General features: G+C 39.4%; 1 protein-coding gene across 10 annotated transcripts in view; it reads left to right on the forward strand.

Moving 5' to 3' along the window:
• astn1 (astrotactin 1) overlaps nt 1-19,105 on the forward strand; it is a 418,702-nt gene that overhangs the window by 136,106 nt on the left and 263,491 nt on the right. For 2 of the 10 annotated variants that reach the window (XM_005457968.4, XM_013276338.3), the window contains exons 6-7: nt 14,006-14,113; nt 15,779-15,928. In XM_005457968.4, coding sequence (XP_005458025.1) covers nt 14,006-14,113; nt 15,779-15,928 — 258 coding nt within the window. Of the gene's footprint in view, nt 1-14,005; nt 14,156-15,775; nt 15,929-19,105 lie in introns of all 10 variants that reach the window. The other 8 variants (XM_019348323.2, XM_019348324.2, XM_025900129.1 and 5 more) reach the window with 7 other exon arrangements.

The following is a 19,105-nucleotide window of genomic DNA, read 5'->3' on the forward strand; positions in this document are numbered from 1 at the left end:
ACCCCGCCTCCTCCATGTTAGCGGATGGGACTGGGGTCAGACTAAAATAAATTTATTCTCCTTAGATAATTTTTTTCCAAAGATTCTGTCTTTTGTTATCAATAGTTCTCATCATGCTGATTGATGTCCAAGGGGTCTCCTTTCCCATAAGTTTGATTCTAATTCCTACCGCGGTGATGTTAAATTGGGGTGAAACGTCATCATAGCAGCTTTGACTGGCAGCTGCAGTCACGGAGAAACTTGCGTATCTCTGTTCGGGAATAGTAGATAGAGCGTAGGCTCTGAGAGGAGGGCCAGCGTTTACGCTACGAAAACATGACCGAGTGTTTTAACCTGACAGCCTGAGGTGTTCTTCAGTAAACTGGACTACCCGACAGAAGGACCCGAGGCCCCGCTGCACTTTTTCGGTAAGTTAATCCGTAACTACCGTCCTTAGCTATGTCCTGAGACCTAGCTAGCTAAGATGAGCACTCGGCTGTCAGGGTTCGTTTAGCTAATCTGTGCAGGTGAATGAACTTACTAAAGAAATTAAGAGAAACGTTCCGGGCTAATCAGTCACTAATTACTGTTACTGTACTTTTATTACAAGTATTATACTGTAAAAGCAACAGGCTGCACCCTGCTGCAGCTCCTGTGCAGAGCTGAATATTAAACATATGCAAACAACAGCATGTTTTCAGTCTCTTGCCACATCTGTAAAGACAGTAACATTTTTTTAAAAGCTTGTACTTCAGTAACTCCTCATTAATCAGGAACTATGGATTAAAGTACTGTAGTGTACTGTAATACTGAAAAAATGTAAGAGAAGAACTTCAGATCCTGAGTGTGTGAGGACAGAAGAATCGGCTTTATTTCAATTTTGAGGGATAAAATTTATATTTGAGTTTGATGGTTCTGTTCTCTTTGTGATTACAGGAGCTGCCCTCAGATTCAGACCTCAGCACCACCCAGTGACAGCAGACAGATCATCCAACATGTTCACATGTTAACTGCAAAATGAACTGATGAAAACAGTGCAAAGGTTAAAGTACCACACGTGCTGTAGTGAAAGCTGCAGCTTTATTGATAAAGTTAAAGACAAAAAACAAAAGGATTAATCACTCATGTAACTGTGTCACTATATATCAGCATTAACAGGACCTCAGTTTGATGTTTCACAAAGCTGCTGATCTCAGACCTGCACAGCTTCCGTTTTAAACACTTGATGTACTCAGCTGCATGAAGAGCACATGAGATTTTCTCTGGCACAATTAAATAAAACCTGATGAAGGTCAAAGGTCGTCACTTGTATGTTGAACTACAAACTTGTCATCTGGAATTCTTTCACAGTTTTTTGCAGATAGTGTGTTATTTACCATAAAGTGATTCAGAGTTATTCATACCAGAGTAACCACAGAGGATCATATATTTTTAAATATATAACTTTCTACAGGACTGAATATATCTTTATGTAAAAGTCCGGAGCCTCTGGGGAGTATCCGAGTATTTATAACATTACACAAACCAAAGGTCTCCATCACAGTGTTCATGAAATGCTGGGTTTATCCATCTCCTGGATCGGGCCTACGGAGGAGTGCTGAAGATTTCCCTGTGAGGGAGCTGCTGGTGAAGATCATGAGTCCTGCTTGATCTATGTGATGAGCTTCAGTCTTCCTAGTGTTTCTTAAATGATGCGTCTTTCAGTGGGTCAACAGAACTTCTGGCACAGGACAGCTGTGATGAAAAAAGTGAAGAAGTTTCTCCAAACCTCTGGACCCAGGAAACCCAGCTTGGTCCTGATGGTCTCCCTCACTAGTTTCTCACCAGGGTGAATGTAGCTGTTGATATAATATGGACCCTATTATTAAATGAAAAGAACAAATTAGACTACACTACTGAAACGTTCTGCTGATGTTTTTAAAGTCTCCATGTTACCAGGCTGTAGAGGGCTCTGAAGATTTAAACAGTTTTAGATCCATTACGCTCACAGTCTTATGTTAAAATCTCAAAGGACAGCATTATATTTTTGATATTAACAGTAACTCTGGGCCTCTGTAGAGTGTGCAGATGATCTCATCGCTGTCTAAAAATGGATAACAAACATAAGAAGTGCTGAATCCTTCAATAACACAGACTATTAGAGTATTAGGTGTGTAGCATCGCTAACTAGCTAGCAACAAGCCTCCAACACAGTGCGTATGCTAGCGGCTAATCTAGCAAACGAATTAACAACAAAGTGATTTTAGAACTATAAGATGATAAGCTGTGCGTCTTTTTTTAATAACAGTGACATGGTTGTATTTACCTTAATTAAAGAGTCGTCAGTCGCGGTAAACCAGCAAAAAAACTCGAGCAGCCGGGCTACGTAAAAAGTGTAGGGGGGCGTGTTTTCGGTCATGTCCAGCGGGTGTGTGGGCGGGAGCGTTACACAGTCGCTCCACCTCAAGTCACTACTGCGCAGACTCTGGCTCCAAATTTGCAAGATGGCAGCCTCCACAAGCGGGATATTTTGGCTTCATTTTTGCACAATGGGAGGAGGCGGAGTCGCGTCGTCCATGTTTTCTACAGTCAATGGTCCTGACCCGCGACAATATGAAACAGGAAAGTACCGCCGTGTAATCCATTTATTTCAACAAAGTAACTGTATTCTGAATACCACCTTTTTAAACGGTAACTGTAACGGAATACAGTTACTCATATTTTGTATTCTAGTAACGGCGGTACATGTATTCCGTTACTCCCCAACACTGCACATCGTTATATACCAGCTAGCCCAACTTCAGTAACCCTACAAACGTCACTGCTGTTTAGTTTTCTGTCTTCATTTATGTCCGAAGTGATAGCAGAACTGTACGTCTTAATTTGTTTCCAAAATCCCTCTGTCAGGACATGCTATATTGTATTTAGATGGAAGCTAGCGAGCTTCCTGCTAGTTTCTAACTCCGTTAAATGTCATAAATTCCGTTTTCATGGATGCCTGGATGTTAAACTTAATTGTTACACCTGGTAGAGCAGAACGCTGATCATTTTATTAAAGATGAAAGACTTAAGACAGTTTTTCAACTCTCAGTGATGCCACAGTGATTGTTTGATTTATGGACCTGCAGCGGAGTTTGAGCCCAGAAGGCTAGTGATGTCAGACTAAAAGACCGGATTACAGAGTGTTTCTTTTTGTCATCTGAATACATATATGGGTTATCAGCCTTGATAACCTACTGTTGATTGTACAGTACAGGTTTTAGTATAAAATGATGTATTTATATAAATGTAACCTGCTGTGGTAATGGTAGATTTAGTTCTAGGCAAATCCTGTTATTATACTAAAGAAAATGATTTTCCCAGGCTTGTAGGCTATTCCAAATATTTCACAGATGGAGACAGAAAGATAGAGGAAAATAGTAAGACCCGCAAATGGCCTATGTAGAGACAGTCATTATTGTTATTTTGAGTCTTAAATTAAAAGCCTGTCATATAACATGTCAGATATTAATAGTGAGGTATCATTGTGACATTGAAAGTATAACTTAGTCAAACACTTTTTGATATGAAAGCTGTTTGGTCTGAAAAGATCTGCTCTACAGACACAAGCATCTAATGGAATGGCATTTATTTGTTGTTGTTATTGTTGTTGTTATTGTTGTTGTTTTTTTGTTTGCTGCTTTGGTAGTATCTTGTCACATACTGTGCTGTAGAATCTTCTCAAATTACCACAACTAAATTACAACAAAAGGGCAGAGGAAGCTGCTAAATCATTAGTCTATGCTCTTTGGGGACTAGGATCTCATATAAAGGTTTTGCGGAGTTTAGGTTTGATTGTTTTAGATGCTGAAATGTTTAGTAGTGTCTTAAAATCTCAAATGTTCCACCAGAGGTAGCATGAACAGTCTATACCAAATTACATCTGCTACACAAAATACATAAATGCATAAATAAATAAATCTATTTCTGTAGATTCAGTTTATTTGTTATAACAGGCAAACTCTCAATACATGCAATTTATACTTCACTGTAAATTTGTAAGTGCTAATTGAACGTAGAATTTGCAATTTTAATTGTACGGATGGAAGTGCAAAGTGTGTGTGTGTGTGTGTGTGTGTGTGTCCGTGCTTGCGATTGCCTGTTATTATTTTAACACTGCCTGCCAAGTTACTGTGGCAATAACAAAAGTACAGAGGGTTAGCCACAGGCTAGCAGCTGTCCCTTGGTACTGCAATGCCTTCAAATATCACTTTTTTCTCCCTTGTTATTAATATATTATAGGATCCACTGCATTTGCTCTTCCTGCAACATCCTTTTTTTCCTTATATAGTTGTCATTCTACTGAACAGTGGTTTGCCAAACTGCATCATAGTTAGGATTTTTTTTTTTTTTATTTGTCATATGATTTTTATAATAACAAGTCATCTATGTAGGGAGCTGTAAACCTTTTTAGTTAGGTTTTTGTTAGCTTTTCTTTTGGAAAGGTTTGGCATTTTAATTTGGAGTCATATTTTTTTGGGTGGTTTGATGTAACTAAAAACACATGTCCATAATTGCCCATATTAAGGGATTTTTTTTTTTTATAAGTGATTAAAAAAAAGGTTTTCTAGAGCAGAAAGGAAGATCTAGTATTCTTTGGATATTACATTTGGGCAGATCTTGGTCAAATATCATGATTTTGCTTCTGCTTTTAGGAAAAAATGTTATATGTGGACTGGTAATGGGGAACTCAAAAAATAGGTTGTATTGTTGTTGCAAATAGTTATTTTCATAGCACCTATTCTTGAGATGAGCACTCTTGTTCCAGTTGCAGTGATATCCTTATCATCTGGATATGCTTGTTTGTGTCCACTTCCTCTGTCAGGGTAGATTGTCATTGTGGTGCCATTATTCTCTCAGCTGCCTGATTCTAGCACTGGATATAATTTTGGTTTATAAGAGGTACTTGTCTCTGCTGTGCATGCTGGGTTGTGGGTGAACATCCTGTAGTGAACATTTAAAGGAGTCTAACTTGTGTTTGTAGCAGTGTTAAGCACTACACCTTCAGCTCAGTTTTAAGATATAAAGTTGCCTGCTGTGCAAGGATGAGTCTTCTTCAGGAGTTGCTTTTTTTCTTCTCTGTGAGTCACACCGTTACATTTTAAGTGGCATCTTTTTAACAAATGTAAAGTGCTGTGAAAAAATATTTATCCCCTTTTTTCATTTTTGTCCCCTAAAGCTAAGAACTGCTGTGCACCAAGAACTGTAATCAAGCAATTCTTCTTTCCAAGAAGTTCTGTCTTTCACATCATGGCAGAGGAATTTTTGCTCACTCTTCTTTCCAAAATTGTTTTACTTCAGCCACATTAGACAGTTTTCAAGCATGAATGGCCTGTTTAAGGTCAGTCTATCCTGGATTAAAGACCAGACTTTGACTAGACTACAAAACAGCTCTGCACAGCACCTTTATTCTTGAAAATCAGTACACTTCGTCTCCTTTCCTCAGGCCTCCTCTCACTATTAGGTTAAACAATTTGGTTAAAAAAATCCACTGCCCACTCTTTTAGACATCTCAAGAGGTAGGTCATTATGACAAGTCGCCTTTCCACTCCCCCATCGTTGTCATGTAGCTGCCCTCACTTCAACCTTACTAATAATCTGCACATTCTGATTTACTAACTTTCCTCCATCCATCGTCTGTCTCATTTTCCACATTCATTAGCTACTCAAAGTACTCCTTCCATCTTCTAAAAGCACTATCTTCACTTGTTAGTATATTTCCATCTTTATCCTTAACCACTTTAACCTTATTTCCAACGCAGTCTATTTTCCTGGCAGATTCATATAAGTTCTTTTTCTCCTTTCTTGTGTCGAGCCTCACATACAACTCACTATGGGCCTTTTCCTTTACCGTTGCCACCTCTCTCTTTGATGTATACCTGTCTACTTTCTTCATCTCCTTGACTTTTCCACTTGATTTTGGCTAACCTCTTCCTTTGAATTCTTTCCTGTACTCCCTCGTTCCACCAACAACTGTCTTTGTCCTCTTTCCTCTGTCTAGAGGAACCAAACAGGCTCTGGGCAGTTCCCTTAGCTTCTCAGCTGTACTTTCCCAGTTATCCGCTAACTCTTTCCTACCACCCAAGATCTTTCTCAACTCCTCCCTGAGCTCTGTGTAACATTCTTGCATATTCAGCTTCCACCATTTAATCCTTGCTCCTACCTTGGACATCTGATGTTGCTTAGCTACATTCTCCCCTGACACCATGGATTGGATTGGATTGCATTTATATAGCGCTTTTCTAAGCACCCAAAGCGCTTTACAATTCCACTATTCATTCACTCTCACATTCACACACTGGTGGAGGCAAGCTACACCACCTTGCAGTCTTCTGTCTCTTTCAGATTCTGTCCTTCTATTCTATCCAAGACCTCCTTATGACTTCTGTTTCCTTCTGCTACATGTCCACTGAAGTCTGATCCAATCACTGCTTTCCTCTCCGTGATGTCACTCTCTACCTCTTCATCCAACTTATTGTTGGTTCGTCTTTCTCTTCTAACTGACATCCAAACTGTGGGACACATGCACAGACAACACTCAACATCATCCCTTCGACTTCCAGCTTTAAACTTGTGATCCTGTCTGACGCTCTTCACCTGTACAATACTATTCACATGCTGTTCCTTTAAGATTACACCTACTAAATTTCTCTTCCTATGTATATCACGGTAGTATGGTTTGAATCCACCTCTAGTGCTTCTAATCTTGTCCACCCAGTCTCTTTCGCTTCCTCCTAACACGCCTTTCCCCCTTTTTTTTCATTGTCTTCAGCCAACAGTTGCACATTTTCCACCCCGTTGACCGCTGACCAAAAGGGTAAAAGGGTGCTTGTCATTGATAACCTGGGTCCAACCCAATCCAGTATGGAAATCTCATTCTTTATATTCAGCAAGTTTCATTGGGCCATGATTTTATGCCACATGTTTTCCTGCAACCCTCCGATCCTTTTCTTTTAGCAAATTCTAGCTCTATGCCATTGGTCAGTCAGCATGAACTCCTAGCAAACGCTGTAAGGTACATTTTCTCCTAACTGCCTTAGATCGTCTTCACAGAGAGACATGCTGTTGCACTTTGAACTACTTTAAGTTATCCCTAGTGTAGAACTATTACATTTCTAGCCAGCACTTCTTTTATGTTCTTTTCTCTCTGAAACCTGAAGCAGTCCTTGACAGCTGTGCACTATTCAGGTGTTCAGAGAGTAACTCAAAGGCTCCATTTGTAGTTTTTGTAAACCTGAAAATTCAAATCTTTCTGTAATACTGTAAATTATGGTCTAGTAAGGTTGATGTGATGGGAGTTTGCTCACTTTATAAAAACCTTATAAATCTGTTGTGTGTGCCCAGTTAGAAGCTGTTCCCTGACCTGTGAAAACTAAATTGAATGGGCTGAAAATTATACCTAGCTAGTGCTAGTGTTTACATATGTAGACAGTAAGTGTTTTGGGAGTCTTGACACTGTAGGCTATTTAGCAGTGTCTACGAATGAATTCTTTGATTGTCATAAAATGTTTCCAAAGCAGTTTGGGACACTTTTTTTTCCTTCTTTATATTTTAATATTTCCTTAATTAAATTATCCAGTTAATCAATTAATTAATAAATTACATAAACTCACTAAAATTGTACTGAAAGAATATGGAACATTCTACAAACAGCAATAATCGACACAATCACTGTAACCCAGAAACAGCAAAAAAAACCCCAAAAAAACCTACATACATTTATTTCTTGATGCCTTCGGGGATTAAAGTCTATTCTATCAAACTGTTCCATTTTTCTAAATTATCTTTCTGAGTTTCTGTCATTGATTCTGCCTGGATGTGACAATTCCTCAATACTTGCTGATTTTAAGGATCCGTTATGGTTTCCCTGACATTTTTGCCTCACTGTTCTTCACCTCAGTTAATCCCTTTATATTAGACTGTTGTCTGACTTAGACCATAATTTACACCTCTCCCAAATTAAAGTCACATTTCCTAACTTTAGATATTCAGACTCCCATAAAGACTTAAAATGTGGCAAGGCGCTGTAGCTACTTTTTGACAGAATTTGAAATACACATCTGGTCATTGTGACCCTCATTACCCCACAGTCTGGGATGCGGGACCAACTCTTTTTTTTTTACTGCTTCTCATGTTTGCCTAGGCTTCATTGTATATTTGCTATTGATCATTTCAATTCCAGTTTCAGACTAACTTTAGTCTTTGCAACAAAGTGCATCCATGAATCATTCAGGCATTAAAAAGGCACCTAACTCAAGGGATAAACCACTTGTGTCTATGCATAACAGACAATTCAGCACAGAACCAATTTTAAATTGTGTCTTTGTTGCTAGTGGCGTGTCACAAAAACAAATGATGTTTTCCCATTTCCCTAAGCTGAATCTTGAAAAATTCCGAAGATAACATAGTTTGACGGGAAGAAAATAGTATTTTTTTCCACCAACAAAATTAGGAAACTGGACGATTAGACAGAAAAAGAGGTGCCAGGCCTAAAAACAATATGCAGCAGATGACCAGTATCTGAAAATACAGCAAAGACCTGACACAGGACCTGAGAGATGTATCTGGCCCTTCAGTTGACCCATCTACAAGCCACTGAAGCTTCTTCAGAAGTGGTCCCAATGGCTGTCAACAAGCCATTCTTAAGCGACTGAAAAAAGTCTAGGGAACATCAAATTACACACTGAAAATCAGTGTCTGTGGGTCTTATTGAGTGATAAATCCAAATTTGTGGTTCAAGTCATCAATGTGTACGGAGCAGGTCAATACAGATTTACAACCGTGAGTATCAATAGCAATCTGTAAGATACAGTGGAGGTGCTGTCATGCATTTTAGCCCGTGCTGTTGGGTATTCTGTCCAAATTGATGGAATTATGAAAACAGAAAGTTTATCCATCATGAAATACCGTCTGGAAAGTCTGTGGCAATGGTTTCATTTTTCAGGATGACAGTGATCCTCCTCCTTTGATCTGATCGGATCAGATGCCAAACACACTGAAGCTGGAGTCTAAGGATAAAGCATACCTGGATAGAAAGCCACACAATGGAACACTATCAGTCATGGATTAATGATATATTCTTATTTTATAGTCAAGCTTGTTAGAGTTGTACAACCGTACTCAGTCACTCATTCTGCTTATTTACCATTTTTCTAGCGAAATATAAAGAAATGGCTTCTTCTCAAACACTTTTTCTCAGTACTGTACCGGGAGCAACAAAACAAAAGAACATAAGGCAACTGTAACTGGTTGCAAAGTGTCTTTCTTTCATTGCCACAGCATATAGATCCGCAATACCAGCAGGAGGAGTGAAGAAATTAAAAGCCAACAAGTCGCTAGTGCCCAAGGAAGGTATGAAGTACAATCCAGTCTATGCCACAATAAAGCTAGGTGGCTGATATGTAGTTTCATGTAAATGTGTTATTTCCTATGACTATTTGTGTGTTGGCTTGAAATAAAATATCTCCCTCTGCTGGTGCTGTAGCTTACTGCACTACTTACTTAAGCATGCGTGTCTATGTCTATTACAGACACACTATTACACACTTTGCTGTGATACTGGGTTGAACCTTTCCACAGAGTTGTATTTCCTCCTGGTCTTTGCTTGGGTTTTTTGTATTCTAGGCAAATGTGTTAACCACTACACTATGGCACTACTGTCTACTACTACATGTCAAAACGCTACTGTACTGCAGTCGCTGCTATTATTTACTGTCAAGACAGTTATGCAAAACTAAGAGCAAGCTTTACTGAACAATATGATTTCACCAAATCAAAAGTCAACACACAAATAGAAAAAAAAAAATACATGTACACACACACACACACACACACACACACACAAACTAAACAAAGCAAAGCACAGCAGAAGGTAAAAACAAATGAGGGATTACCCTACCCATGGCACAACAAAATGACACATGGGATAAAGAGCACAAAGAAAGAAATACACACATAATAGAGCAAGGTAACATCAGCAGGTGAATACAATTAAGGCAGTGCAGACGGTAATAAAGGTGAGAAAAGACAAAAACTAGTACCGAAAAGAGACAAAAATATGGAAAGAGCAAAGATATGGAGGGAAACATGAAAGGGAAACACTAGAGACAGGGGGAAGAGAACAGCAAAATATGAACAGGAACCAAACTGAGAATTAAGAAAACCCAAGTGCTACTACATTTTTATTTTATTTGAGACACTAGGAATTGTGTAGGCAAGCTTGTTTTTCTTCTCAGCAATGTAAAGTTTCCCATATGCACTGCAAAGTCAGGTGACTGGTATTCTGCTGGATATATAATTTAATGGTTCAATATTGAGCTATAGATAGCAATCACTACTGTCAAATATGATTAGCCTTTGTTCTGCTGTAACAGTAAAGTGATCTTCTTTGTTTAATTTTTGCTGCTGTCAATCTCCACGTTGATTCTCATCCAATCACGATTATATCAGTGCTCAGCAAAAGGCCTCTATTTGGCTTTGGCTTAAGCACATACATTTCCTCAAGTCTTCAACTTCCTTTGTGTTGTCTTTAATATTAAGTGTAAATTTGCTCTTACATCTAAAAATATGCTGCTCAAACTGGCCAGTAACAGTTAAAGTCCACCCATGGTAACAGTGCTGAAGCTCTGATGTGTTCCATCTTTGTTGAGGCATTCATCAACTTTGCAGCAGCCTATAAGATAATTCATTATAATCAGTGCATGTACATATCCACATGAATAAAGCAGCAGTGATGCCCTTAATATGAATTATGGTGGATTCTTGTTATGTAGTTAAATTTATCCCCCAGCTGTAGTGCAAACATTGTTGCTAAGACTCTGGCAGGATGTTGCAACCAAAAAAACATACATGATAAAAACACAGTAGATTGAAATTTAAAATAACAATTTTATTTCAATTTTATTAATGTTTTATTAATATTTTTTGGTGAAACTTGTAATTCAAGCATGCCTGTGTTCTTGATGTTTTTTTTTCCACCTCCTTCTTCCTACTTTAGGGCATAGAGATTTAATTTGTCTTCACAGAGTTTTAGTTGCACACACTGAATCCTGTTCCAGAGGACTCTGTTTCCAGCCAGCAGACATATCTGGGGGGAAAGTGTGCAGTGAATATTCCTCATTATTAAATCAGTCGTGGAAAACACTGCAGAAACAATGGTGTCATCTAAAAAGGCTCGCTTCTTGTGAAGTACAGAAACGCCAACATCTGTGCTGTCAGATAGTCATGGCTGCCAATAATATTTACGCCGTACATTCATATCTTGCGCGCATTGTTCAAAAAAACCCAACAATATGAAAAGCTGATGAAGCCGCTGTCATAAAAAAGTCCTTCTGCGTTTGCCACATTGACATTGCTGCCAACTGTGTTTTCATTGCCCCATTGTTTCTGAGGGATCGTCTCCAGTTTAATCAAACACCGCCTCTTGGTTGGGGATTTTTAAAGCTCTTGTCACAGAGCAACGTTAGCATGAATTTTATTTCGATTCTCACATGTCCCGCTGAGGCAGCAAATCTTGGCTGCTTTGATGGATTTTCCCCCTCACTTTTTGATTCGCAATCCGCTAACACTTGTAAGACAAGCTTCAATACATGCCCCCTAAATATAGCTAATGCCTCAGCTAAAACACACTCAGCTGAAATGCACTGTGGGTATATTGTGGTGTGAGAAGAGTTTGTTTATTTTAAAGTGTTGCACCTACTGTATAATCAACCCTCATACTAAAGAGCATTAGCTTTAAATAACAGTCTAATCTGGCTAATTTTTTTAATGACTGGATGTTATGAGAAGGATCATCCTCCCAGATAAAGCTGAACATTCTTCTTTTTATTTAACATTTATTTTGCACTCTTCTTCTTTGTAGAGAGAAAGTCTTATGGATTGTGTTTTTTTCCTTCCAGTGTAGGAAAAATATGTAGCACAGAAAAACAGGAGTCATGTTGGGATTGTCTAGCTAAAGTATATGTTGTGTGTTTTCATGTATTTATTTAGTGTTTATGTTTTTCATATTACTTGCTGCCTCATTGTTGCCTCATGTGTACTTTGAAATTAATGAACTTGGAAACAGTGTCACACAGTTCAGCCCTCAGACTTTGAGCCTTGAGTCAACACATAATATCTTATTTACGTGGCTTTTTTACATTATCTTTAGACACATTTATTTTCACATCCTCCTTTAAGTGAGATGTTTGTGAAAGCGCGTTTCACACATTTTCTCCTTCTTTTGGCTGTGTATGATTTTATAAATGTGATACCCTTCATATGGTGAAGGGTATCACAGCTCACATTGTAAGCACTGGAGACCCTCTAATTTACTGGTAAATAATTTCTTTACCAGGAACAGACAGTGAGTATAAAGTTAGCCTGAAGCAATTATGCCCATACAGGGTTTGGGGTTGTTTCAGACAACGACCAACCAAAGTCCCAGGATAAAATACAAGAGTAAAATCACGATGCTAGAAGTGAGCACAATAGCTCACCTTTAGATATTTACAAGTGGAGATTTGTTGCCATGTTCACTTTTATTAAATGAGTATATATTGAGTGTATAATGACAGTAATACAGGGTGCTGTAAATGGTTTGTAGTACATCTTTATATCTGATGGTGTAAGGAAATGTGCTTTGTGTTTTTGTAAAGTCAAAGGCAGAAAAAGAAAGTCATAAGATTGTGCATCCAGTTTGTTTCTCTTTTGATGCAGAGCGGTCCTTGAAACAGGTGGCATTTTACATTATACTAAATACACACCCATAAAATCCATGGACAGTAGTGCTTAGGAGTACCCACTAAATAGCAGTCCTTAGCAAAAAACAGCAGAAAGATTTTTTTTGCTTCTAGTTGATCAGTGGTCTTAATTTGATCTTGTCAAGCTAACCAAAGTTTAGCGTTATATAAGTGTGATGCAAATTCAGTGATTTCTACTAAAAGCATTTTAGTTAGCTGTTATAACTTCCAAGTGACTGGTTCCTCCTCATATAGTTCTCTCTAAAACATCTCCAAGGGTCTTAATTGTAGTGAAGTGCTATCTTAGAATCACACAAAAAAGTAAAGTGCTGAAGTTTTGCACAATGTTTTTATGTATTCCTCATGTTTCCTTGGAAAAACCATGAACACAACCAGCCTTGTGTATCACGGATACACCGACAAGGTGACCACATTCCACAGTAGAATGACTTCAAATTGTTTAAAAATGGCTTCACAACCAGATTTTCCAGATTTATGGCCATTAACAATTGCTTCTCTAAGATACCTGCAAAACTTTCATGTTGCATTTATGGAGGTGCTCATGCTCACTGATCACTTAATCTAGTTCATTTGATTTGCAGCGCTTGGCTGCTAGTTACCCTTAAATTTGCACATGTGCTGCTTCTACATTTTGGATAATTCGTGTTAAATAAATAGTGATGTGGTCTGATATGTCATGTGTTGCTGTTCATATGAAGTTAGATTTACCTGATTTTAGAAATTTTAGAAACCCACCTGATACGTGTGTGTACTTTTTAAATCTTAATATCTGACAAGCACCACCGATATCAAACTGCATAACAGTAAAAATGAAAGTAGAGGCTAAACTAAAATTGAAAACAATAGTCAGTAGTCTCAAACTCTGGCTCAAACATGCACTTTTGATTGTTTAACACAGGTGACATCAGTATTTTAGTCAGATTGAGTCCAGTTAAGCCAGCATGCACTCTTTTTGATGTGCTGTTTCATGGATGTGGCTAATTCAAAATGTGTCAGTTGGGGGGAAAAAAAATAAAAACTAAACACAGTATATTAAAGAAAAACTGGAAAACACAATGCTCAAAGTTGCAGCTTGATTTTGATTACAAATGAGCCTACACATCAGTAGATGATAGAAGAAGATTTTTCTTTTTTTACACTAAGTCCAGCAGTGGGTTGATCCTGAGTTTTGGCTGCCCTTTTCCTGCCATCTCTGTGAAGCTAACTTGAGGACAAATTCCCCACCACTGGTCCAGAACTCTTTTGTATTTTTTGTGTGAATCCAACAGCGGGTTCAACATTCTTGAACCCAGACGGGGACTCTGGGACGGAGGCAGACAGCGAGCCTCAGCTGGCCTTTTACACCGACCCAAACCGCAGTCGCCGCCGGAGTCGAGGTATGAGAAACGGTAATGCCAACAGCGCGTGGGGCTCAGGGGGTAAGGAGGACTCATACACCTACAGACAGTTAATCTTGCCGTCTGATGGTATTACCATCGCCACGACGCATGACAAGTCACCTTTACAGTGCATATAGCGGATGACTCGTGTTGTATGTGCTCATCATTTTGACTCCCAAGGGAAGCACATGCTGTGTATATACATAGGTGTGTGTAGAGTGGTTGTGAGCATGTGAAACTGATCTCAGTGCATCCGAATATGATCTTGTTGACGGAAATCAAACAAGATGATGAGATCAGAGGTCCTCAGTGCAGAATATTTTGCCATTAGTTGCATCTACAAGCCAAAGAACATCTTATTTTGAAATAATATTCCACACAAATATTATTTCTAAGCAGGATCCTCTGCAAATGCTGTCATAGTGAAGTGGTGCAGCATGCTTTATATGTCAGCATGCCATGTCCTTGCAACTTTGATGTACAGTAATGGGGTGTGGAAAAGAGACAGAGAAAATTTTTTTTTTCAAGTAAAAAAATGTGACACTGGCCTCAAAATAATAGCTGCTGTCGGAAGGCGTTACAAGCTGTTACGATGCCTCCAAGCCAATTATTCCCCCGTCATGTGCACAGGTGTCACAAACACAGCAAAGCCTCCAGAAGTGTAGCCAACACCTTTAATTAGACTGAGCTTTAAGAATAGAACGAACTATGTTGTTTAGATGCAGAGGAGAGGATGATTCATGTGGCATGACAAAAGTTGTTTTTTCATGTATAGAAAATTTTGAGAGAAGGATGTGAAGAATGAGACATTCTACTCTTTTATATAGAAGGCAGAAATGTGCGCTGAAGAGAGGTTTTGTAAAATCTAAAAAATAACTTTGAAAAGGAAGTCAAAGGGGTGAAATTCTGCCCTGCATCCAGGTTCTGGGTAAGTTACTTGATTAAATAAACTAGCTTTAAACATTTTGTGATAGGTCAGCTTTCTACTTTGGCTTTTGTTTAAAGGATTGCCTTGGGCATTTTTTGAATGAAAAAGTTCTGCCAGAGTAATTTAAAAGTGACAATGGGATCTAGAGTTATTCAGCTAGTGAAAAAATAGGCACTTTAAACAAAGCCTGCGTGACTACATTCAAGGTCACTGTGATATTTTTCTGTGTGTATGTGCATGTATGCGTGGGTGTGGGGTCAGTTTTGACACTTTCTGCGTTGCACTCCGGAGCAAAAGAGATAAGGGGAGAGTTCTCACTTTCGGGGGGGGGGGCAAAGGAAAGTGAGGAAAGAGGGAAGGTTTGAAGAACAACCTCTCTCTTTTTTCCCTCCACACATTCCAGCGTGGATGTTAAAACCCTTCAAAGGTAAACTGTATTTCTGTGCCACTGAGCCGTGCCTAGTGTAAACTTCCCAGAGGCTTGAGGGTTTTGATCCCATAAAAAGGTCCTTTTTATGGGTTTAGACCCATGTTGTTGGGGGTTTTTGTCTTTTTTTGCTTGTTTGTAAAATAACTGTAAAATGAGTGTCTGTGTAGGCACTGTGTGTACATGTTTGTGTGATAGTGTGCATGTATTGATGGAGGGGTTCTTGGGGAAAAGTGTGGCCACTGCTTCACAGTTCTCTACTCTTTCTTTTTTTCTCCCCCCCCACCCTCTCATTTCTTTCTAGCAGCAGGTTCCCCACGGAGCCCCATCAATAAGACCACCCTGACTCTGATCAGTGTCATCAGCTGCGTGATTGGCCTGGTTTACTCCTCTCACCTCTCCTGCAGCCTCTCAGTCCGGGTAATCTTACATGTTCCGGAGCACCTCATTGCTGATGGTAAGGCCTTACACCAGCCACAGAATTCCCAAACACATCCCCAGGGAGGGCTGAGCTTGCATTTCCTCGTCACTCTCCGGGGAGTTCGGCCCACTATATCTCGCTAACCGAGTGCCTGTGCTTTGTGGTCGAGCTGCTGATTTGCTTTGCTCTCTCGAAGACAAAGGTAAATGCCAGGTCGACCACCCTCTGCCTGGGTTTCCCATGTCGCAGCACACAACAGATGTGCCCTCAAAGCATCGGAGCACATCGTTGCTAGGTCGCAATGACCACCCACAGCCAAACCTCCATCACGCTTCCCCTGCTACTTTCTGATATGTTGAACCACCTCGCTAATGAATTTCAATGTAGTACCTGCAGAAAAAAAAATAGCACCACGGGAGCCAAGTGTTGGCTCCTGCTGGCTCATTGGCATTTTTCAGCTGTCACTGAAGTGAGCTGGCAGTCCAGATATATTATAGACTGTGACTAGGCTTGCTCATCTATCATCTAGAGGTCTGATTTGATTCGGAACGCTGCTGCTTTCCGGTGGTACACGCTGGCCTGCCAGCGATATTAAAATTCCAGGGAGGCATCGAGGGAGGGAACTTTGAAAGGAGAGATGAAAGATGGCGAATTCGCCTGTTGAATTACAAAACTGGGATCGATTTAGAATGTTTCCATAAATGTCTCCACAGTCTCATCAGACTTGATTTGATGTCACGGTGAATCAGATGAAAATCTGGATTCTACCACTGGGGAAAGAAGCTATTAATGCCAACAGCTGCGCATGTGTCTGACTTCAAATACTGAAAGAAAAGTACCAAAATATAGCGTCACACCTTTCTCCTTGCCTTTCGCGTCGGGGAAAGTAATCATCTGAAGATGTTTGTGTGGTTACGCGGGATAACAATATCTACTGCTTTTCAAGATACATAACAAAGAACAGGGCCAACTTTTTTTTTCCTATCACTAACTTGGAGAGTCGGGAATAGAAAGGTGGCTGACGTTTATCATCTCAGATTGTATTTGCTGGAAATAGATTTACTTTTACCATCTGTGCCTCCTGTGAGAGGTTTCCCAATTACATCTGAAGCTATCTCAAGGAGTGATGCTGTGGCCTAGAGTCTCATCCGAGTAGTGGCTGGGGATTCATGTTACCGGTCATGCCTCTGCTGCCATTATGCTGCCATTAAAGATGTTTATCTGTCAGAACCTGGGCGTTTGAGTCAACCTCGGGAAAGGCTTGAAGGCAAGCATCCAAAAAGTTAAGGGCAATATACCAAAAAAAAGCCAGAGTCTATAGCCATTCTAGCAATGAAAGTGCACAAATGAGTTAAATTTTAATGTGATGTTAAGTGTGCTAGCCTTTAAACATGCTACCATAGTGCACCAGAGCTAACGCGCCTGGTATTTAAGAGCTCCGGTTTCTATAATATTTTTTTTATATAGAAATTCCAAGGTTTTGGAGGATGGCAATCCAGCACTATGTTTCTTTTGGGGGGGTGTTGTTGTACTTGTGATGTACTTGCACAAAGTAACGCAACATAACTGCTCTATTTAAAACCTGACCAAAGAGCTGCACACAGACGATTAATTCTGCTCTTAAGTCTGGTGCTCGCGTTAATAATTCTGGTCTCGGAGTCCGTTCAGGCCTACGTGGCTTCCCGTGAGAGTCAAACTTCACAATGTGATGAATGTCTCAATAAAGATGGCTACAGTTTCTTATTTTGATAAATGAATTCTTCATTGTATATTAGACCATATATAAAGCATTTATGTTTTACACAGAAATCCATTTCATCTTAAAAAGTGCATACATAGTTGCCAGAAAACTCAAATAGAACATAAAAAGTGTCATAAAAACAGAAACACTGCTGGTGTCTTCAAAGTTTTTCCAGGCAGTTTTATGACTCTCCACAATTAAGCTAACAGGATGAGTCCAGCCATTTGCAGTGTGCGCTCTAGTTCTAAGGGAATCATCAAAGAGGACGGCACTAACTAGGGCACACAGAGCCTGCCAACAAGTCATTAAATATGCTTGGGTTAGCAAATGCCCAGCTCATCCCGTGTTTGCAAATGGACAGTGCTTTGGTCAGTGAGCGTTGTTGCTAATTTACGGAGATCACACAGCGGATAACTCTCAGTACCAAGTGTTCTAGAGACACCTCCTCTGTCAGGTGTCCTGGAACATGGAAGAGTGCTTTTGTTTTCCCAGGCAGTCACAAACTCAGTTTTGCATACAAGCTCCCTTTAGTTTACAGCATTTGAGCTGTAAACCCCCGGAGACCTCAGTCTTTAAGTGTATTCAATGGAACTAATTGATTATACCTTTTAAGAGGAAAGTTGTGTGCTGCAGCTTTCAACCACGAGGTAATTAAAGCATAAGTAGAAAGGTTTGAAATTAAACAGCAGCAGTAACACAGGCAGTCCTCGCCTCATTATCCTGCATTATGGCAACAGAATGTTAGCCCAGTGCTCAACAGTTTTACCTCCACTGATCAGATGCACAAACTTTGAAATTTACATAGAAAACAAACAACGCTGCGGCGTTGTAGCTCATTTATAGCTGTACTCTCATCTTTAACCTTTTCAGAATTATGTGTCGGCCCATAGTGGTGCCAATAATCATTATTATACATTTATTATCACCAAGAAAGCGTTTAGCTGATGCTTTGTTTGTGTCATAACAACCACTAATAAGACTCACAAGAAAGAGGAGCACTGCGGATTCCTGAGGACTTTTCAGGGTCGGGGAACATTTGTTTCACAGACAGCCATACTTTGTTAAAATAAAAGAAGGGCCAAAAAATGAACAATGTTAGTAAAAGAGATGAGATGCATAGCACATAATTATGTTAAATGTTATGAATTTGACAGATATAACAATCGTTTTACAATAAGCCTGAGACCTTGGTTCAAAAAACAATTTTCTGGGAGAAAATATAGACATTTTTGTTTCAATTTGGCATTCACTGACATAATATAATCCACTGTAAATGCTGTATTGTATCAGCATTTACCTTATACAGTTTGTAAGCAAATATATAGTTATGAATAACTATTAATTTTTTATGGCACTAAATCACAACAACAGTCACCTTTATGCGCTTTGAAGTAGGCAAAGATCTTTCTTACAAGTAAACATTTCAGAGTGTATTGTTATGGTCAAGATGCCAGTTCTGCCCTCACTGCTTC

This window comes from Oreochromis niloticus, linkage group LG18, assembly GCF_001858045.2.
Source record: "Oreochromis niloticus isolate F11D_XX linkage group LG18, O_niloticus_UMD_NMBU, whole genome shotgun sequence".
Taxonomy (NCBI): Eukaryota; Metazoa; Chordata; class Actinopteri; order Cichliformes; family Cichlidae; genus Oreochromis; species Oreochromis niloticus.